This window comes from Carassius gibelio, chromosome A18 (genome assembly GCF_023724105.1).
Source record: "Carassius gibelio isolate Cgi1373 ecotype wild population from Czech Republic chromosome A18, carGib1.2-hapl.c, whole genome shotgun sequence".
Classification (NCBI taxonomy): domain Eukaryota; kingdom Metazoa; phylum Chordata; class Actinopteri; order Cypriniformes; family Cyprinidae; genus Carassius; species Carassius gibelio.
Genome location: NC_068388.1, coordinates 23,422,868 through 23,445,160, shown reverse-complemented (window position 1 = coordinate 23,445,160; position 22,293 = coordinate 23,422,868). Strand labels below are relative to the sequence as shown.

Sequence of the window (22,293 nt, the reverse complement as noted above, 5' to 3'; positions counted from 1 at the left end):
AATAAAACATTGTTTCTGCCTATACATTTCTTTTCATGTCAATTTTTTATTTAATTTCTAAATTTATTTAATATATATTTATTTATAATTTATTTTATATATATATACTGAACAAAATTATAAATGCAACACTTTTGTTTTTGCCCCCATTTTTCATGAACTGACTTTTTCTATGAACACAAAATCCGATTTCTTTTAAATATTGTTCACAAATCTGTCTAAATCTGTATTAGTGAGCACTTCTCCTTTGCCGAGATAATCCATCCACCTCACAGGTGTGGCATATCAAGATGCTGATTAGACAGCATGATTATTGCACAGGTGTGACTTAGACTGGCCACAATAAAAGGCCATTCTAAAATGTTCAGTTTTACATTATTGGGGGGGGGGGGGGTCCGAAAACCAGTCAGTATCTGGTTTACCACCATTTGCCACACACAGTGCAACACATCTCCTTCACATAGAGTTGATCAGGCTGTTTATTAAATGTTACTTCAATGGCTGTGTGGCAGAAACTGGAACACACTGTCGTATACACCGATCCAGAGCATCCCAACCATGCTCAGTGGGTGACGTATCCGGTGAGTATGCTGGCCATGCAAGAACTGGGATGTTTTCAACTTCCAGGAATTGTGTTCAGATCCTTGTAACATGGGGCCGTGCATTATCATGCTGCAACATGAGGTGATGGTCGTGGATGAATGACACAACAATGGGCCTCAGGATTTTATGCCATCAATAAAATGCACCTGTGTTCATTGGCCATAAAATATGCCTGCCCATACCATAACCCCACCGCTCTGGTGGACATTCCTGCAGACAACATGCCAATTGCATGCTCCCTCAAAACCTGCAACATCTGTGGCATTGTTCTGTGTGATAAAACTGCTAATTTTAGAGTGGCCTTTTATTGTGACCAGCCTTAGTCACACCTGTGCAATAATCATGCTGTCTAATCAGCATCTTGATACGCCACACCTGTGAGGTGGATGGATTATCTCGGCAAAGGAGAAATGCGCACTAACACAGATTTAGACAGATTTGAACAATATTTGAGAGGAATAGGCCTTTTGTGTTCATAGAAAAGTCTTAGATCATTGAGTTCAGCTCATGAAAAATGTCGACAAAAACAAAAGTGTTGCATTTATAATTTTGCTCAATATATATATATATATATACTTTTTCATTTAAAAAAAAATCTGGTTCCTCAGGAGTATATATTATTATCCTAAAGTTTTATGACAATCTGATTGTAGAGCGCCACTCTTGTAGTTTCATTAGCGGTTGTTGCACGAAGTGACCGCTTGATGGCAGGGTTTCGAAGCGGAAGTGTGTCGAATGGGCGGATGTGTGCGTGTTTCTGAGCAGTGATGATGATGATGATGATGTAGTAAGCAGGGAGAGCTGTCATATCGGCAGCATATATGGAGTATCATCACTATAAAGTGTTTAAAACTGAAATGTGTTCTTCGGACGCGGTCTTCAGCTGATGATACGAAGAAACGGCGCGATCGACGAACAAACAGCTTCTGAATCAGGGTCAGTCCTCATGTTTCAAATTAAAATCTTACTTGGAGAAAGACTTCATATTTATTTCCTCTCTTAATCGTTTGGTCATCGCTACATTGAGGGTAAAGTTATTTCCATCGACGCTGAAGCTGATAACGACGGTTAAAAGTGTTAGTTTGTTGACTTTGCTGTGTGCCTTAATGTTTATTTTCTTATTTATACTTTAATAAGTTATAGAAATGAACTCAAAAGTGATGGAAATGTTTTTGGCTCCTGTTATGAGCAAATTTCAAACGTTTTTAATCTGTGAGGTGTCAAATTGACTCCAAATATTGTTAAATGTATTAATTAATTACTCAAATTGACAGTATAATATTTTTTTTGTTTACATTTAATTAGATGGTCCCCATGAGGAAAACCTTTATTATTATTATTATTATTATTATTATTATTATTATTATTGTTTAGTATAAAATGATATTTATGGAAACTCACAAAATATAATATAGAAACCCAACAACAATAATTTGATGCTTGTAGAAATTATTGTATGATATAGTACAGTAGATAAGGGTGGAGTACAGTAATGATACATGTAAATATATTTATTTTTGAATTTATTTGTTTATGATTTTTGTGTAACACGTGTAGCAAAAGAAAGAAAAAAAAAAAAAAAAAAACGAATGATCATATTCAGTTCAGTTATCATATCTGTTGACCCCAGACATCACAGGAGGGTTAAATGAGTCTTAATTGTAAAAGCTGCAGCGCTGGTTCACATGTGGCTGGACAGTGGATCGGTCAGAGCTTTGTCTGCTTCCACGTCTGAGGTTTATATCTGGACACATTGAGGACGTTTAAGTGAACACTGAGCGAACAATAGAGCAGTTATAATGAAGAAAGGGGGGTGAACACATTGATTGTTTTCCTCTTGTGAACTGTGTCATATTTGTGCCGGTCATCATGTTGAAATGATGTGGCAAGCGTGGGCTCGTCATGGCCCATGTACATCTGCTGACCCGTCACTAAAGCACTGCTCCTGCTGGAGATCTGAGACCGCGTACTGTACTAATGATTACCACAGACACGAGAACTAGCTTCTCTAAACGGGCTTAGATGTCAACAACAATATCATAATTATGTCATTAAAAGTTCATATTAAATGACCTTATGGGAAATTTGAATACTCTTTGTGTGTGTGTTATTATATCTTAAATAAATAGCAATTGAATTAGGACTCAGTTGTTAAATTAACACTTCATATAATAATAATAATAATAATAATAATGTACCAACTGACAGGGTTCCCTGTAAGGTTTACAACTTTAGTTGATAAATAAACTTACTGTACCTGAGATATATATATATGTATAGACACAGATTTCACAAACTGATTTGATTCTAAATGAACATTGAAAACACATATAGAGTAAATGGATCAACCTCTTGTACTTCTAAAACTTAAAGTCCTCCATCGTGCCTACTACACAAAATGTAGGCTTTCAAAAATTTACCCAAATGTGGACGATTTGTGTGATCGATGTAAAGGTGACAAGGTAGACCATTTCCATATGTTTTGGGCTTGTGAAAAGTTGAGTGACTATTGGACATGCATATTCAAAACATTAAATGAGGCCTTTAGTTTGAATATAAAACCTATTTTTGGAGTACCAGAACACGGAGTATTACTGACAAATAAAGTAAAAATTTTATTGCTTTTGCCACCTTATTAGCGAGAAAAAGAATATTATTGGAGTGGAAGTCAACAAGCTCTCCTAAAGCCTTAATGTGGTTATGTGATGTAGTATCATACTTAAAATTAGAGAAAACTTTTATTATTGGCTATGTATTATGTATATTTTTATTTATTTATTTTGTATTTTATTTTATTATTATTTTTAAATTTTTATTGATATTAGTATTATTGTGTTAACCTTTATGTAATGTATGGTTAACTTTGGCGGAAAGGGTTATAAAGGGGGACAAGCTATAACTGAAACTTTATCAAACTTTTGAATGCTTTGAAAAAGTTTATAAATAAATGTTTAGAAAAAGATAAAAATATATATATATATATATATATATATTAGGGGTGTAACGGTTCACAAAATTCACGGTTCGGTTCGATACGATACACTGATGTCACGGTTCGGTTCAGTTCGGTACGTTTTAGATACAGCAAAATGTAAAAACATCTCAACTGTTCAGAATGCCGCAAACGCACCGCGGGTCATGTGACAAGAACTAACCAATCAGCTTCATCCTTTCCCGTAACAACGTTGAAAGCTCAGCCAAGATGAAGGAACAGCTGATCATAGTTGTATATGGATTGCAATTTTGAAATAAATTTAATAGCAGAGCTACTTCAAGCGATTTTTAGAGCTGCAAATCCATTTATCCTTCGCTGAAATTTCCGCGTCTCATGGAGAGAGCACGTCATTGTTGCTCAGCAAAGACAGACGCCTCATGAGCGCTTCTGCCTGAGCGCTTTGGAAAGGAGGAGAAAGCGGCGCGACTAGCGTTTTCCAAGCGTTTTCAGACGCGATATGTGAACGGCCCCTAAGGCACTCGCTCACTCAGAACGTGCTGAAGGCTCGTTGCAAAATGTCTAATGCATTTAACAGACCAGAAATAGAAGATCCTCCAATAACCAACAGGTCTGGTGTTTGGGTGCACTTTGGATTCCCTGTAAGCTATAATGTGCACCCAAACACCAGACCTGTTGGTTATTGGAGGATCTTCTACTTCTGGTCTGTTAAATGCATTAGACATTTTGCAACGAGCCTTCAGCGCGTGAGCGAGCGCCTGACTGAGTAGCCTAACATAAACATATAAATATAATTATAAGTTGGTGTTTTTTCTTCTTCGGGGGTGTCAGGGGCGTTGCCTGTTACGTCGTTTGGGTTATTGGGCTACCTTGTTGAACGCTTATCATTATATTTCTCTTTTTTTTTATATATATATATATAATTAATTAGTCCAACGAACCGTTCGGTACATAATGCGTACCGCGTACCGAACCGAAAGCCTCGTACCGAACGGTTCAATACGAATACGCATATCGTTACACCCCTAAAATATATATATATATATATATAAACAAATATCGAATTGAAAATGGAATCGAATCAAGAGCTGAATCAGATTGTAAAATCTGATGCAATCATATACCCATAATCCTTAGTATAAACACTTCATAATGGAGTATATTTCATATTTGTGTTGATAAAAATGTTACATTTATTATCATTATAAATATTGAAGTGCAATGCACAATACATTTACAACACAATTTAAAGTGTCTAAAATTAATCTGATTATTTCTGTTTAATAATACATATTTTAATTCACACTTTACAGATATATGTCTCTAGTCTCATGGGAAAAACCTGACTGCATATGTCTGTGCAAAATGTGAAATAGTAAAATTGCTGCAGTTTCCGTGTAAAATGTGATGAAAAAAGCTCTACGCTTTTTACCGTCCATTGAAAACAAATCAAAAGAGGCAGGGGAGATTTTCTATTATTAACGACTTGAATTTGTCTGCATGAAGAACACTGCAGCACGAGTCGTACAGTGAAATATAACAGTGTATTTTAATTCTGTGCAGGGATGGAGGCGCACAGTTCAGGCCTCGGCAGGAAGAGGAAGAGAGAGGAGATGAACGGAGAGATGAAGGAGGCCGAGTGTTTCAGAAAACTTCCTCGGAGGACTCTGGTGAGTGCTGGGCAGGTCTCTGTCAGTCGCCGCTCAGATGTGAAGACATGATTTCCTCATCTGATGTGTGTCTCCAGGGCCTGACTGCACCTGCACCGTTCGCTGATGAGCTGGTGGCTGCACAAACCCCATACGTCCGCGTCAGCATGGAAGAAGCCCGCCGTGGCACTCCAGGTGCGTGAAGGCTGAAGTCATCCTCGTTGTTTACACACTCTCTGCAAGACCTGCATGTGTTCCCTCTCTCATTCGCTCTTCAGAGCACCGTCCGGTCCGCGTCTATGCTGACGGGATCTTTGACATGTTTCATTCCGGACACGCTCGGGCTTTGATGCAGGCCAAGTGCCTTTTCCCCAACACACATCTCATTGTGGGTGGTGAGTTTGAACCAATGTCTTTTGCGACATATATCCCTGTTATAGTGTAACCAATCAGATTCAAGCAGTAAATCAGCTCTTCATTTCATTTGTGTGTCACTAGTGTCACCCGTGAAAAAGCAATTCTGATTAGGTAACATTAAGAAATTAACTTACAGTGAGCAGTATATTTGTAATTCATGTTAGCACGATAAATAATGCTTACAGGTGTAACCTATGATTTTAACAATGTATTAGTAAATGTTTAAATGAACTAAGAGTAGTAACTGCTTAAGAGAAAAGTGAATTGTTAATGTGAACTAATGCAGTTAAATGGATCCTCATGGGTTTTCCAGTGTGCAGCGATGATTTGACGCATCAGTTTAAGGGTTTCACCGTCATGAACGAGGATGAGCGTTACGACGCAGTGAGTCACTGTCGTTATGTTGATGAGGTGGTCCGCAACGCTCCGTGGACACTGACGCCTGGGTTTCTGGCCGAGCACAGAGTGAGTATCCAGATCAACAAGCAGCCGTCAAATATAGAAATGGCAATGTAAATGTACATTTCCCAGGGTTAACACAGGACTTTGTGAAGTGTGTAACCATAAAGGTTTTAGGTCATAGTTCACTCAAAAATCAAAAATGTATACACTGTAAAAAAAAATATATATATATGTTCTATTGATTAATCACATCTTAATTTTTCCGTTTGCCAAATTGAATTAGTGTGTATTTAATTTTATAAATTCTATAAGGCCAATTGAAAAATTTAGATGTAACCAGTCAACATTTTTGAGTAGGAGAGGTTTCAAAGTGATCACATAGTTTGGAATGACATTAACAAACTGGGTAATTATAGCCAAGATGAAACCATAAAAAAAACTGTTTAGTTTCTTCAAATAAGCAGGCGAGACACTGCAGGTGAATAGGGCAAAAAAATAACTAATAGTTATCACCTTTCTTACCCAGTTGATTGATTACATTGATTATTGCAAAAAAAAAAAATTGTATTACAAGTTTTCAAAAATGTTATGTTTAAATATGCAAATGAGGCATTATGTTAATTTGTATAAATGTCTAGTACAAAAATCTGAACACTAGATGAAGTCAGTTTCAAATTTTCTTTAAAAACAATTTGACAAATTAGAGTCAAATGTTTTTACAGAGGGAATTCTGGTTATCTTTTTTTTGTCACTCCATAATTCAGAAAATACTTTGAGCAGCCAGAAAACAATATATTTTCACAATTGTGGGGGAAAAAAAATGTTGTATATAATCAAGGAAAATATATATATGAACAAATCCCTCTGTAAAAACCTTCAGAATATAGACAGGAATAAAAATGTCAAGTTTGGTGTGTGTAAGTGCTACTGAAGTGGAGATTTATGGGTCAGTGTTGAAGAAAAAACTCATTTTGAGAAAACGGCCTTTAAAAATATCTATTGTAATCTATTGACACAAACAGATAAAGTGCTACAAAAGAAACACTTAACAGTGTCTTTTGGATGTTTTCCTTCCACTAGTTTGAAAAAGCACTTTATGAAAAACCAAAAAGCCCCAAATCTCAAAATTGACAGTGTTTTTGCCTGCAGTGTCTCACCTTTAACTGAAATAAAATAAAACATTTTATATTGGTGTTTAGTTTGTGTTAAAATAACTAATACTTAATAAACTTAAATAATAAGAAAAAACAACTATATAGGCATTTAAAAAAGGCGATAAAAATGATAAAAACTCAACAAATTTACTAACATTTTAACTTAAAAGGAAGAATTGAATTCAGAATATTAAACACAATAGTATATCAATGATACTACAACGTGCTTAAGTTAGAGTCAAAGTTAGTGTTTGGTTCAGCGTTATTATGCAGGATTTACTATTACTATAGCAAGTGCATGTAATGTGTATCAAGGACACCAGAAAATACAGGGTTACCTTTTTCTTTAACATTAAAAAATAATTTACAAAGTACAACAAACCATTAAAATAAATATTGGCATCGTCTCAGATTTTGAACTTGACTTTGGTTCATTATCAACCCCGAACTCTCTCCTTCAGTGGAACAGAGAAAGTCTTCATCATCACTGATATGATGACGTTCTGTCCCCAGATAGACTTTGTCGCCCATGACGACATCCCATACATCTCAGCAGGAAGTGATGATGTTTACAGACACATAAAGGAGGCAGGTAGGTATTAGCAACTTGCAAATTCAGTCAATTAGTTTTTACTCTAATACATGCTCTTCAAATTCACTTTTTCAGGTATGTTCGCATCAACTCAGAGAACCGAGGGCATCTCCACGTCCGACATCATCACACGAATCGTACGGGACTATGATGTTTACGTGCGCCGCAACCTGCAGAGAGGCTACACCGCCAAAGAGCTGAACGTCAGCTTCATCAACGTGAGTGCGCTTGACTACTCCTTCCATCTCTTCATAACAACGTAATTGAAAGGAAATGTTGCCCTCATTTATTTAAGTATTGGAGTTTCTGCTCTGCCAGGAGAAGAAGTACCACCTGCAGGAGCACGTGGACAAGGTGAAGCAGAAGGTCCGAGATGTGGAGGAAAAGAGTAAAGAGTTTGTGCAGAAGGTGGAGGAGAAGGGCATCGACCTCATTCAGAAGTGGGAGGAGAAATCGCGGGAGTTCATTGGGAACTTCCTGCAGATGTTCGGCCCGGACGGGGCATTGGTGAGTCTAGCTGCAGCTCATCTTGAGCTTTGATGTTTCTGTATTTTTGATGGAAGAATTGCCGCATTAGTGAGCTTAAGAAACATAAAATAAATAAAATCTTAATTATTATAAACTTGGTGTACGCGAATGATTTTTAGCACTGTGATAAAGAGGGAGATTTTCAGTGAATAGGAGTATATTTTCATTTCAGCCATTTTTTTGAATACGTGCTTGTCTACAGATGAATTCACTAATATCTCTAATAATCACTAATGTGTATTATGTGTCTAATAGAAGCACATGTTGAAAGAGGGAAGAGGACGGATGTTACAGGCCATCAGTCCCAGACAGAGTCCCAGCAGCAGTCCCGTCCGTGAGGAGCGCTCGCCGTCCCCCACTTTCCGTCTTCCCTTCTTCACCTCCTCACCTTTCTTTTCTCCTCCTCCTCCTCCTCATCATCATCACAGTGGCGCTCACTGCACAGGCAGAGATGAGGACGACTAGCTCGACATGTCAAACAACACTTCATGGTCGCCTTTAAGCCATTCTGAGTAGCCAAGAATATAAATTAGGGATGGACTAGCTCAAAATGTATTTGAATACAAAAAATGTGTTGAAATGCACAATAGTGACCAAATTATTCCACCCGTACTTTTTAAATGTTTTGATCCCACGGTTCCCTCTTGCTTCAGAGAGGTTTGTCACACACCACTTAACCAAAAACGCTCGAATTGTTGTTCTATTCCTTGGATCGTATTCGTCCTGGAACTTGCATAATTCTGCATTCCTCTCAGTTTTTTGTTTCACAACATGACATGTGCTTGCACGTAATCTCATTCTCAATTGTGCATAAAACTCACCCTCACCTGCCTTCATTGTCCAGATCTTTTCATACTTGAACAGTGGCCAGATTTGAGACTACTTCCAGGATGGGGGAGGGATCCCGGGACAGAAATCTTCAGAATCAGTCGTCGTTGTATAGTTCTAGAATCTTTCTTCTCATTTTATGCTGTTTACTGTATTTCATCTCAGTTTATGATTCAAAGTGAAAGTCTGTTTTTACTTCTAATCATTCTTCTTGAACATTCATGCGTCTCACTGACCTTTTTTTCTCTCTGCTACAGTTCATTAGGTTTTTTTCCTCACATCTCTCTCAGACTCTGGTGTGAAGTAATAATTTTGGGGCCTGGCAGTGTCACATTTAAATCATGTGCTAGTCTGAGGCACAGGTCCCATGTTTACATTACCTAAGTCTACTGAGGAACAGTGTTAACACGAAAGACTTCCAGGACCTGTTTGTTTACATGTTTACACAGGACCGGAAGATGATTTCAGGATTATGTGTTTGCCAGCAGACCAAAGGACAACTTTGACATTCTTGTGGTCAGAAACATTGATTTAATTTGTTTTCGATTATCTTTTGAGAATCAAAAGGACTGTGAATAATATCAGTGAATCACTAAACCATCCTGAAAGAAAAATAATTGTTTTTGTATTGTCTCATGGCTTGTTACTTATTCATGGGGATCCAAAAACACTAGGTACTACAGCACCTTTAATGTCCAATAACATAAGATAAAAAAATAAAAGATGATTTAAAAAAAACTAACATTAACCTATTTCTTCTGAATAGTTAAATACCCGTAACATCGGATACAGATGTTTGATATTTCAGGTTACATTTCCACTTTTCCAATTCTATTACTAGTTCCAGCAGCTGCATTCTTAAAAATAAAGATTCCAAAGTGGGTGGGGGTGGGGGGGGGGGGGGGGTTGCAGTGATGTCATAGAATAACCATTATTGGTTCCCTACAGCTTTCAGTGATTATTTCTTAAAAGAACCATTTTTTCCTTAGTGTGCAGAACATTTTAATAATAGATGCCAATAAAGGACCTAAAACTCCATCATATGTAAACAAGGCCATATTCCCCACCATAATTGACATGCCCTTCATGATACATGTCTGAACTCTTTATAAAATGTACTTCAGTCTTGGAGAAAGGGATGAGTCAATGACATTGTAAGGAAAAGTTTCATAAACTCATACTCATATCTGAGTGGTTCTCAACTTGGGATACTTCAGTCCATTTGAGACCATCAGTAAACTTTAACAAGGGCTGCTAAACCAACTTAATTTTGTCGAAACTAATTTAAACTAAAATAATTTTACAGTTAAAAAGCTACAGGCCCATTCACACCAAGAATGATGACTATATTGGTGTCCACACCAACAGACGTGCTAATGTTCTGTTTATAAGCCACTTTAAATGCTTGAGCTATGAGTGGTTGGATTCAGATTGGTGGTCAATGTTTTTAATCATTCATCAGCTGGAAAACAAATGCTCTGAAAATTATTCCAATGATATTGTTTCTGTGTATAAAGTTATGAATAGTCATATCCAACTTTATCCACAAATATACTTGTGTAAAAGTATCAAGCAGTTGAGATTTGCTGTATAGTATATCAACTGCTTAATATTTTTATTTCATCGCAAAATGTCACTATATTATCGCCCAGCTTTAATCTGCTTAACACAACTATAAAGCCTTAAGATATTAAGATGTCATTAACATTAGTTCACCCAAAAATGAAAATTCTGTCAATAATTACACACCCACGTGTCTCTTCGAACACAAATTAAGATGTTTTTGATTAAATCCGAGAGCTTTTTGACCCTCCACAGACTGCAACGCAAATACCATGTTCAAGGCCCAAAAAGGTATTAAGGAAATCGTTAAAATAGTCCATGTGACGTCAGTGGTTCAACCTTAACTTTATGAAGCTACGAGAATATTTTTGTGCACAAAGAAAACAAAAATAATGACTTTATTCAACAATTTCTTCTCTGTGTCAGTCTCCACCGCACGTTCATGACAGTACCACGACGCATGCGTACGTCTTCCTCTGCTTGTAAACAAGGCACAGCGCCTGTCTGTAGGGTCAGAAAGCTCTCGGATTTCATCAAAAATATCTTTATTTGTGTTCTGAAGATGAACAAAGGTCTTACAGGTTTGAGACGACACGAGGGTGAGTAATTAATGACAGGTTTTTCATTTTTGGGTGAACTAACCCTTTAACATCACAATGTTCTGTTAAAGCCGTTTTAAAACCATTAGACATTTTTAAAATGCACTAAACAAACAAACTTGCTTGAATTTTTATTTCTCTTGTTAGTGTTATAGCTGTGGGGTGGACTTCCTGTTCTCAAAAAATTAATATGATTATTAACTAGTGCTGTCAAATCGATTAATGGTGATTAATTGCATCCAAAAAAAAAACATTTGTGTTTACATAATATGTGTGTGTGTTCTCTGATAATTATTTGTATATATAAATACACGAATATATGTGTAGATATTTAAGAAATAAATGTAATATATATATGTATACTACGAATCATATATAATTATGAATACACGTAAATATTTCTTACATTTAAACGTGTATGTGTGTATTTATATATACATATACACAGTACATGCACATATGTAAACGCAAACTTTTATTTTGAATGGAATTATTAGCGATTTATTGATTTGAGAGCACTATTATTAACACTTTATAGTTATTGTTGAAGCCAATGGTGTGAACAGCCCTTTAAAACACTAAAATCAAGGCTACTGAAAAACCGCTGTGTATGGAACTGTACCTTTGCAAACAAAATTGAGAAGATTTTGTTTTCACTTTAATTCATCAAAAATGTTTTCAAACATTTAAGCATCTTTGAAACTAAATTTTATGCCTCAGAAGTGGCATTTACCTAAATAAAAAAGCACCTTTGTCATCACTGCAGCAGACAGACGTACAAAAGAAAATCTAGTTGGTGATCCTTCAAAATATTGTCATGAATCTCAGAGCTATGAAGGTTGGAAACCCCTGCTTGTGCCGGTGGTCCATTATGACTCTGTGTTTGCTGCAGAGGAGGACAGCGGGTCTGGAGGTAGAGTATGGGATGAGTACATCAGCATCGCTCCATCAGCTGTTGTTGGAGGACTGCTCTGGCTTCAGCCGGATGGCCCACGAGTTAGCAGAGACAACGTTACCGCGCCGATGGATGCGGCAGGTGTATGTGCCTTCATTAAATTCATTTGCCATGAGCCTCAGGTCCCGATCTTTAATTACAATATAGCCAGGAATGGATGTCAGCAACTGCTCACCGTCTTTATACCAGCTGATGAAAGATGAAACAAAGCAGCTGAGATTAACTGGACAGAAACTTAGCTTAAAAAATGATGCATTCCATCAAACATGTTGATGGCTGTTGGGAGATCATTAATGGACATTTTGTACTTCATTAATATTATAAGGGGAAAAAATATTCAACTAAAATAAAATTATTTCATATGATCTTGAACAATTTAATCTCTTGATCTTTATGTTAAGATTTTACCCAGTGAAGCCCGATATATCAAAAAAAAAAATAGAAAAATATATCTATTATTATGGAAGCCTGTTTAAAGCCACTCAATAAAAAATAAAACAAGGTAGTTGTGCCTTTTATCTCACAATTCTGCCTAAACTCTTAATTGCGAGAAAAAAACCTCAACTATAAACTAAAAAAAAAAAAATTCTAAACATTTGATAAACCTATGGAAGCCTGTTAACTCCACTGAAAAAAATAAAACAAGGTAATTGCGACCCGCAATTGTGTATTATAAAGTCAGGATTGCGAGATAAAAAGTCAAATATATACATGCAAAAATATGGTGCAGATCCTGATATTTATATAGTCAAAAATATATATAGATTTATATAGATTCATTTCTAATAGCTTGTAATATAAATATATATATATATATATATTACAGTATAAATATATATATATATATATATATATATATATATATATATATATATATATATATATCACAGTATAGAAGACTATTTAACATCCACTAAATTAAACTGCTTTTAAAATTTATCAGATTTTTTTTTTTTTTTTTTTTTTTTGCATAAATCTATTAATCAACCTCAGTTCTGATCAAAACTACCAAATGTTTAAAAAAAAATCCAAGACTTTAATTGCCAAGTTCATAAATTATGTCACTGATTTGGGGGGGGGGGGAAACAAAAACAAACAAAATGACTTATTTTCAATATAAAAAGTAATTGTGCCTGGATATTTTTTTTACACAGTTTTGGGCATGTCAAAGATTAGTAACAACGTTGGCTTTGATGCATTGTTAGTTTTTGTGCACCCTCATTTATTGTTTGTGGCTGTTTTTGCCCCGTTGACATCCATTATAACGGCATTTTTTTTAATTGCAAAGCCATGACACCATAAAATCATGCATTGTTTATCGTTGGTGGTTTTCCCTGTTGGGAAGAGGTAAAATGTGTAATTTTTACAGTTGATCACTAGGTGGAACCATTAACCCTTTAGATAGACCTGTGCAAAAAAAAGCTTAGTCTGGCTTGTGTGTGTGTGTGTGTGTGTGTGTGTGTGTGTGAGGGAGACTTTTGCACACTTACCTTGATGTATTTGAGAAAAATCTAAATGTACACCTCAGCTCTCAGAACTACATGGAGTAAACAAAAACAAAGTAAGTGTATTGATGCACCTGCTGCCTTTTAATGGTGGTGAGCAGTACAGACTAAACAAAAACAAGGTACATGGATTTAAACACTTGCATGCCCTCCTGCTGGTCATTTGATGGTGAGAAGAGCAGCAAGCAACACGAGAAAGGGCTTGACTTGTACCAAAGTTTTAGAAATGATTATGCAGCTTGACCCCTCCAGCAAGCTACAGTTTATCTGAAGTTGGTGTTGCATTTTGGTTTATAATAATGTTCATAAATCTGATGCAAAGTTGTTTTTTTTACACAAAAATCAAAAAGTGTATTATAGAAGGATTTTAAAACTTTTTTATTTTTTAACTAGTTTTTAAACTGGCTGTACCATCAAGGAAGGACATGCATTTCACACATAGGCCATCCGTACTTCATCAAAAGGCAGCAGGTGCATAAATACACTTAATTTGTTTTTGTTTACTCCATGTAGTTCTGAGAGCTGAGGTGAATATTTTGATTTTTTTCAGATACATCAAGGTAAGTGCACAAAGGTCTCTCTTTCCCTCTCACACATATACACGAACACACTTCTGGTCCCTTGCGATGGCATAACGCACCATTCCTGAAGTCACGCCTCTGGCAGGCTGAAGGAAGTGAGTTGTCTCCATGTTGATGGAAAACCACACTTTACCATTTCTCCCAATCCACCCAGATACAGGATCCTCTGAATCCTCCTCGCCTTCAGTGGAAGCTGGAGAGGATGATTATGGTGCCACAACAAAATCAGGATCTGACTCTCCTGAGTCTGTGGTGTCAGAGGGAGAAGACAATACATCCTGCAGCTCACTGGAGGGATCAAGCTGCACTATAATTTCTAAAACTTTGGTACAAGTCAAGCCCTATTTCATGTTGCTTGCTGCTTTTCTCACCATCAAATGACAAGCAGGAGGGCATGCAAGTGTTTAAATCTAGTTGTTTTTGTTTGGTCTGTACTTTTCACCATCAAAAGCAGCAGGTGCAAAAACACACTTGTTTTTTTATTGTTTAATCCATGTAGTTCTGAAAGCCTTGGTGCATATTTTGATTTTTCAGATACATCAAGGTAAGCACGCAAAGGTCTCTCACACACTCTCTCTTTCTCTCTCTCCCTCTCTCTCTCTCTCTCTATCTCACACACAGACACACACACACACAATATAATATGCTGTTATACTAATAATATCTAAAGGGTTAACTGTAAAACTTTTTTAACTGTAAAAAAATAACAAATTTTACCTCTTTCCAACAGGGAAAACCACCAACAATCAAGAATCTCTCACACACACATACACACACACACACACTATAATTTGCTGTTATACCCCATATAACTCCATCTACAAGCCAGAAACTACTTTTTTTCCTTTCTTTTTTTTTTTTGCACAGGTCTATCTAAAGGGTTAATGATCCCACCTTGTGATCAACTGTAAAAATAACAAATTGTACCTCTTCCCAACAGGGAAAACCACCAACCATCAAGAATGCATGATTTTATGGTGTCATGGCTTTGCAATCCAAAAATGTTGTTATAATGGAAGTCAATGGGGCAAAAACAGCCACAAACAATAAATGAGGGAGAAGAAATTTAAATCTAATGCTGCACAAAAACTAACAATGCATAAAAGCCAACGTTGTTACTAATCTTTGATGCTCCCAAGACTGTGATATAAGGTAAAAAAATATCCAGCCACAATTACTTTTTACTAAGTCTAAGTCATTTTGTGTGTATTTTTTTTCCAAATCAGTGACATAATTTATGAATTTGGTAATTAAAGAGTTCAAATCTTGGATTTTGATCAAGACTGAGGTTGATTAATAGATTTATGCAAAAAAAAAGATTTTTGTTTTTATCTGATACATTTTAGTTTAATTTAGTTGATGTTTTCATCCACAAACATAACGAAAGGGAAGTTAATTTACCCACAGTGTAGGCCTAATGTTTTTGAAATTTTTCAAAGCATTTTCCCAAAATATGTGTCGAAATAAGATTTTTCAACAAAAATCTTTCCATTTGCTGAAACACAGAGAAAGTTGTGGCCAAAAATAAGACTCAACTTTACCCTAACCCTAATCTCCAATAAAATCTCAGTCAGATGATATTTTAAATGCTTAGTTTTATGATCAATTCTCTGTAGTTTTTTATCATGGGCAAATCATATAAAGTGATGCAAAAAAAAAAAAAAAAAGACTGAGAAAAGCCTTCCTTAAAAGCTTGATGATCATATTTGATACTTACAATTTAACATGATTCTTCAAAAAAAAAAATTGATTTATGGATTAACAAGTAAATCTAAGTTACTTCAGTCCAGTAAGTGTTCACCTCAAAATATTACTAGTAATATAAAAGTTATTTAGGCTTGAGGATGCTCTACCTGACTTTTGGAGGCACTCTGGTGTTTTTTGTCCCACAGCGGAAGCCCACAACTTTTCCACGAGGCACAATTTTAATCTTCACATTTTCAGGAGGAGGTGTTGGTGTAGACACTGAATCCAGAGGCTCTGAGGAGCAAACAATCAGAGTAAAGGGTCAGCTGAACAAGTGTGTGAGTCTGTAATAATCACTACTATTTCAACTAATGGTACGATGTCCGTCCACATGCACAATGAAGAGCACTGTGTGGAAGTGAAGCTAGCGCTGCAGGAGATGTTGGAGGAGGATGTTTTCAGTGTCTCACCGTGGCACAGGTCACAGCGCTGGGGGCAGTTTTTCTTCATGAAGCTCCGCCTCCTCTCACAGAAACCCAAGCGGGCCCAAGAAACACACACACGCTTCTTGTCCATGCATCCTGAAGCAAACACATGCAGATGATAGATACAAACATAAGCTATAACACTCCAGAGAGATGTGAACATGTCAAAAGAACATTATTTTTGCACTTATTTTTAAGGCTCATACAATCAAAATTCAACTTATCTATTTTCTAAATGCATGTTATTGGTCTTATTGTTAACGATTCACCTGTGCATGTTTCATTATCGATCTCAGAATGTTCAATCAAAATGTAATAACTGGATCTTTGGGTGAAAATGATCAGTTAGGTCACTGAAACTCCGCCTCCACTTTAGATACCACGCCCACACCTCATCATCCAATCATCAACTGACTCATAGAAACAACCCCGCTCTACAGTTTATGTATGTCACAATATGGAATAAAAGATCTGTCACTATTTCCGGTTCATTGTGACTATATTTTGTTTACCATAAAGGCGCCGGATGCCCCAGATATCATCTTGAGCGATGTTCCTCTGACCCGTGTATGTTGCATTAGGATGCATTAACGCATTAGGGTCCTGTGAATGCCAGAGGCCTAAAGCGTGACCGATTTCATGAGCAGCGACCTGGACCAGGTCATTCAGCCACACACCTGTGCAGAGACAACACACCATCAAATCAAAGAGGAAAGGGACAGAAAAACAGACGGAGGACCGTGAGATTTCTTTGAGCACGAGTATGAAGAGATGTGATGTGATTTTTCAGGTTAAACATTTGACATTCAAAGTGAACTAGTGATGAGCACAAGGTTCAGAGCTTGTCTCAAACTCCCCAAGTCACATGATTTCATATTGTTTCAAACCTTACTTCCAAAATGTTAGAGAAATCCATTGGTTTGCCAATAAACAAAACTGATCTACTAAAACCCATGAATGAGTGTCTGATGGTTCAAATCCCTATACTTGAACTGATCTCAGATCAGTTTTATAACGTAGGTTTATATTTTTATTATTTTTATAGAATTGTATTATATGCATATAATTCAGAAAAGAGAATGATACTTAATTTCGCTAGCACTTTATTTTAAGGACAGATTCTCATTATCAACTAGCATGCATATTACTAGCATATTGGCTTTTTATTAATACTTATTAAGCACTTATTCTGTATGACTATATTTTAGATCGCTTAATCCAATCCCATACCTAAACTGAACAACTACCTTACTAACTATTAACAAGCAGCAAATTCATTAGTGAGAACTGGACCTTAAAATAAAGTTTGACCTTAATGTAGTAGTTTGCCAAGCTCCAATAAAACAAGCACTATGTACATTAATGCAAGAACATAAATTTGACCAAACCTTCATATTTAACAGTTTCATTCATTTGTAGATCAGGCTACACTTCAATTAGAACATCTGTAGTGAGCTCTTCAAAACAGTGGATCATTTTGATTCAGTTAACAAGTTCAGAAAGGCATCAATGGGTCTGTCTCAATGCTCACATTTGTGGTCTCTGCACTTGATCACCTGTCTACTTACTGTATGTGATATATTCCTGTATTGTGCTTGTGAAACGCATTTTACAGAAGACATCTATTCATCTCTACAGTGCACAACACTTTACTCCAGCGCCACCATCAGTTCAAATTTTTAGTAAATACATTTTGGACAAACACAAATGGTCAAGAAACTAAAGTCACCTGGTGCTTGCGATTTCCGTTTGACTAGAAATAGATTTTCCACAAATCTCAAATTTTGTCTGAAACATACTTTTTGAACTGAATTCAAACTTAGGTGCCAAAAGTGAGTAATTGGAAATTAGTCAAACAGCAGCACTTTTGCTTATTTACACTTTTTTTTTTCATTTGCACACACTGACAATACCACTGGTGAATGCACCACAAGTCTGTCAAAAGTTTTGAATATTGGAATCAATGATGAAATCTGTTATATTTGTATTCTGTCAAACACATCCATCCCCAGACAGCAACACAGTGGCCCGAGTGGAACAGACATGGACCAGATGTGGGCCAACATTATGTCTGCGATTGAAATAAATAAATGTATCAGACCAGTACCTTGTTTCCAGCTGAAGCGGGATTTCCCCAGAATCCAGAATTCATGGTTGTCAAAGTGAATCTCTCCTCGTGGTGGAAGGAAGGCATGGGCCAGCTCACCGTTCAGTCCGTCAAAACACGGGTGCAGAGGAGACCACCAACAATCTGTGTGATTGTACGTGTAGAAGCCTGTCTCAGAAAAAAGGTGTTAGAGTTTCATGCAAAACTCTGTCAGCTTGTCAAAGTGCACACGCCTGATGTTTTGGCTCCTTTCCCGCTCATTTATTTACCTATAGTGATGTCAGCACTTTTGTCGGGGTTGGTGATTTCAGTGAAAGTCAGAGGAGAAACATCGCTCCATTTCGTGAAGGCGATGCTGATAGCTTTGCGGGTATCGTCTTTATTCAATGTGTTGGGAAACTTTGTGATCCTTGAAGAGGGAGAATCGTAAATTACTCCCAGCCAGGAATGAACAACACACTTTCAAAGAGACTCTGTGTCTGCTATCAATCAGAATACACATTTAGCAAAAACCCAATACTCCCCAAATCAATCTGCTCTTCCCAAAATATCCCTCACCATCTGAACCCCAGATCATCTCATGCATCAACATGCACTTCAATAGAAAAGCTTCTATTCTATTTCTATCTAGTCAGCATGTTTTTTATATACATATCCTGTTTCTCTCACTTGTATGTGACGTTAAAATGCTCCCACTTGTATCCCAGTGGGTTGATAGCGTAGCGCTTGGATCGAGCCAGACCTCGATGAGATCTCGTGTCCACAGGAGCCAGTGTCTGCACACATGGCTTATGCAACTGAATACTAGCCACCTAAGAGGAAGATAGAAAAGATTATGCATTTAGCAAACCACCAAGCCAGTCCATAGTGATTACCGGGAAACTGACATTCTTATGTCAAGATATGTTTCTAAGTCACAAATCAACTCTGATATACTAGCGTCCACTTTGGATCATGTCAAACCATGCTGGAGAACACGACTATCACGTTTTATACAAAACTGTGGCGTTCATGCAGCTCCAATCCTGCTGTTTCACTCAAATAATCAAGCTTGCACCTTGTGAAAAAGAAGTGCACTTAATTGTACTGACTAAATGTGCACAAATCTTTCAAGTATTTAAACAAAACTCTACTGAATAATGAAAAAAAGGACACAAGTGGAAATAAAGAGAATACACGTTTATGACACACTTAATCATGTCAAATTAAAAGTTCTACAGTAAAGTACATTGTTTTAATAATCTTTTTTTGATTTGTTCTATAAAGTACACTTAGTTTAATGTGTTGACTAACATACTAAAACATGTAAAGTACTTGATTTTAATTTTACCTGTTGAGAGTTATGTGATATATTTAATGTTAATATATTTTTAAATGAACACATTTAAAAACATAAGTTTTGATTTATGTAACAGTTTAATTAAAGATAGAATCCCACTTAAATGGTTCAAGCGACACTGCCAAATTCAAATATTTGTACTAAACATAAATTTTAACTATAAAATATTAACATGCAAAAAAAATTCTGTACTAAGAACTCTTTTTAAAAGTAATCTTTATTTTTTTGGTTTCGGATATATGAATATTTAGATAAATCAGGAGAGCTATCGTCTGCTGCTGTGTGATATGATTTCCAGATGAACTTCAGAAGCTGAAGTCAGTCGAGGCTCTGGAATATCTGTCACCCACATGTGAACGCGCATTCAACACTCTTCCTCTCTTTTTCTCCTCCTTTTGATCTTTGCAAAGATTTTACAACTCTTTCCAAAAAAAAAAAAAAAAAAAAAAAAAAGCTCGTGAGGCAGCAATGCATTTCTCATTGTGTCAAATGAGTAACAGTTTTTGTCCAAACAGCCTAAAATATAAAAAATTCTAAGATTATTGGAGTAGGTTTTACAAGAGAATGCTACTTCTGTCTTTACGCTTCAAGATTTCACGTTTAATTCAACGCGTTACTTGTATTTAATTAATTATGAAAATTACAAAAAAAATATCTAAGTGAAAGCTTTATAGTAAATGTTGTGCATAAAGTATATTTTTAGAAGTCTGCATTTTCTTTCATGATATCACCTTTCAGCAGTGTAAAAAGTATATGTATTCTATTATGCACGAAAATGCATGCATGAAAATGATCAAATAATTAGTTTAAATAGTTTCAATGAAATAGAGCCACGTCAGATGTCAGTGCCAAATTTATGCTCTAGGGTCCTGAAATGCTGTGCATGTCACTTCCAGCTCTTTTATGAGGTCTAGACACACACCAAATCTCCTAATATGAATTTGAGATGATATCGAGCGCTTACCGTGTGTTTTCTCCACGCAGGCGCGGCCACGGCGTTATCCAGCACCAGCACAATCAGCAGCGCGCAGGAATAAACCCAGCGCATCTTAAAACCACACAACTTTCCGCGAGGATTACCTTCCACTTTGCATTTGTTTTTCATCCATTTATTCTGGAGTGAGGCAGTATTTCCACAGAGCTAAGCGCATCCAGACGCGCGCGCGAGACAGAAGTGTGCGCGCCTCCGTGCGAATGTTTCTGAATGCGCTGGATAGACTTTATTTAGCGCACTTCTGCTTCTTGCTCTGAACTTTCGCTCTCTCTAGGGTGCAGGGAGGATCCAAAGCTAATGTCCCCCTCCTCCTCCTCCTCCTCCTCTTCTCCTCCCTCTGCTCTCCATGCATGTGCACTCTCTGTTATCAACTCAGAGCAGCATAATAATCGCAAAGGCTATTTATTTGAAGGCAAAAAAAAGTGTTTTAATTTTTTTTAGTTCATTTAATTAAGCATGCATAAGCTGCGCTCATTAAAAATCCATTGTGAAGAATTGCAGATTTTGGCATAACACATGGCACGCATGGCCAAACAGCCCTCAGTCTCTAGCCCTAACCTCATTAGTCTGGTCGACCTTCGGAGGGTTCAGGAACAGCCAGGACTTTTCACAGTGCTGTACTTTAACTCTCACATCACTAAGGAGAGAGAAGTCAGTCACTTATGTTGGATTTTTTCTTTGACCTGCCGGGTCAACATGCAGGGTGTTCAGTGCTTCACATTCATGATGCCTTTCTTGGTCGGTGTCTAAAAGACGATGCATTTATTAGAAACAAAGCCTGGGCACCCATTCAGTCTCAAATTGCTAATCTAATATATTAAAATCAGATTATGACTACTTACATATATACATAAGCAAAATGTCATTAAAAGTCATTCATTTATTATGTCATGCTTTATTCGATACAGATTGTTTCAAAAGCAGCTACACTTGAATAAAATAGGAAAATTAGTGTCAATGCTGTAAACAAATTCAATAAAAAAAAAAAAAAAAAAAAAAAAAAAAAAAATATATATATATATATATATATATATATATATATATATATATATATATATATATATATATATATATATATATATATATACATGTATATATATATATATATGTGGTTACAATAGTGTCATTATTCGGTTCAGTTTAGCTCTCTATCTATCAACGTTGTAAGTTGTAAGCAATGTAACAAGTCCGGTTCTGCTCTAGAAGTCGATCGTGTCACTATTCAGCGAGCCCACAGTTGGTTTTCAGTCAGTATCATTCGAATAGCAATGCCACGGCTGCTTTAACATAAAGTATGGCATTCCTGAAGCAGAGAGAAACATGGATTTGGAGAAGGGCACCTGAAAGGCAGTC

The 22,293-nt window shown here is 36.4% G+C and overlaps 2 protein-coding genes across 2 annotated transcripts; one reads left to right on the top strand and one right to left on the bottom strand.

Moving 5' to 3' along the window:
- The first annotated feature begins 1,331 nt into the window (after positions 1–1,331).
- On the top strand, positions 1,332–9,743 carry pcyt1ab (phosphate cytidylyltransferase 1A, choline b). Its single transcript, XM_052530753.1, has 9 exons — positions 1,332–1,539; positions 5,120–5,226; positions 5,304–5,400; positions 5,484–5,600; positions 5,936–6,087; positions 7,692–7,770; positions 7,846–7,988; positions 8,089–8,277; positions 8,554–9,743. Exons 2-9 carry the CDS (start codon positions 5,122–5,124, stop codon positions 8,761–8,763), a joined length of 1,092 nt encoding a protein of 363 aa, XP_052386713.1. The 5' UTR covers positions 1,332–1,539; positions 5,120–5,121; the 3' UTR covers positions 8,764–9,743.
- Positions 9,744–11,762: 2,019 nt separating this feature from the next.
- LOC127934400 (matrix metalloproteinase-23-like) lies at positions 11,763–21,105 on the bottom strand. Its single transcript, XM_052531772.1, has 8 exons — positions 20,911–21,105; positions 19,277–19,419; positions 18,877–19,016; positions 18,608–18,775; positions 17,013–17,177; positions 16,486–16,596; positions 16,183–16,309; positions 11,763–12,432 (listed from the first exon to the last, which is right to left on the bottom strand). Exons 1-8 carry the CDS (start codon positions 21,049–21,051, stop codon positions 12,237–12,239), a joined length of 1,191 nt encoding a protein of 396 aa, XP_052387732.1. The 5' UTR covers positions 21,052–21,105; the 3' UTR covers positions 11,763–12,236.
- Positions 21,106–22,293: the final 1,188 nt, after the last annotated feature.

Excerpts from the sequence above, each read along its gene's own strand:
- pcyt1ab (XM_052530753.1), top strand. The coding sequence starts at position 5,122 with ATGGAGGCGCACAGTTCAGGCCTCGGCAGGAAGAGGAAGAGAGAGGAG. Across the intron at positions 5,401-5,483 it reads AGCCCGCCGTGGCACTCCAG|AGCACCGTCCGGTCCGCGTC; the intron begins GTGCGTGAAGGC and ends TTCGCTCTTCAG. Across the intron at positions 8,278-8,553 it reads TCGGCCCGGACGGGGCATTG|AAGCACATGTTGAAAGAGGG; the intron begins GTGAGTCTAGCT and ends TGTGTCTAATAG.
- LOC127934400 (XM_052531772.1), bottom strand. The coding sequence starts at position 21,051 with ATGAAAAACAAATGCAAAGTGGAAGGTAATCCTCGCGGAAAGTTGTGT. Across the intron at positions 19,017-19,276 it reads CATTTTAACGTCACATACAA|GATCACAAAGTTTCCCAACA; the intron begins GTGAGAGAAACA and ends TCCCTCTTCAAG. Across the intron at positions 12,433-16,182 it reads AGAGTGCCTCCAAAAGTCAG|CTGGTATAAAGACGGTGAGC; the intron begins GTAGAGCATCCT and ends ATCTTTCATCAG.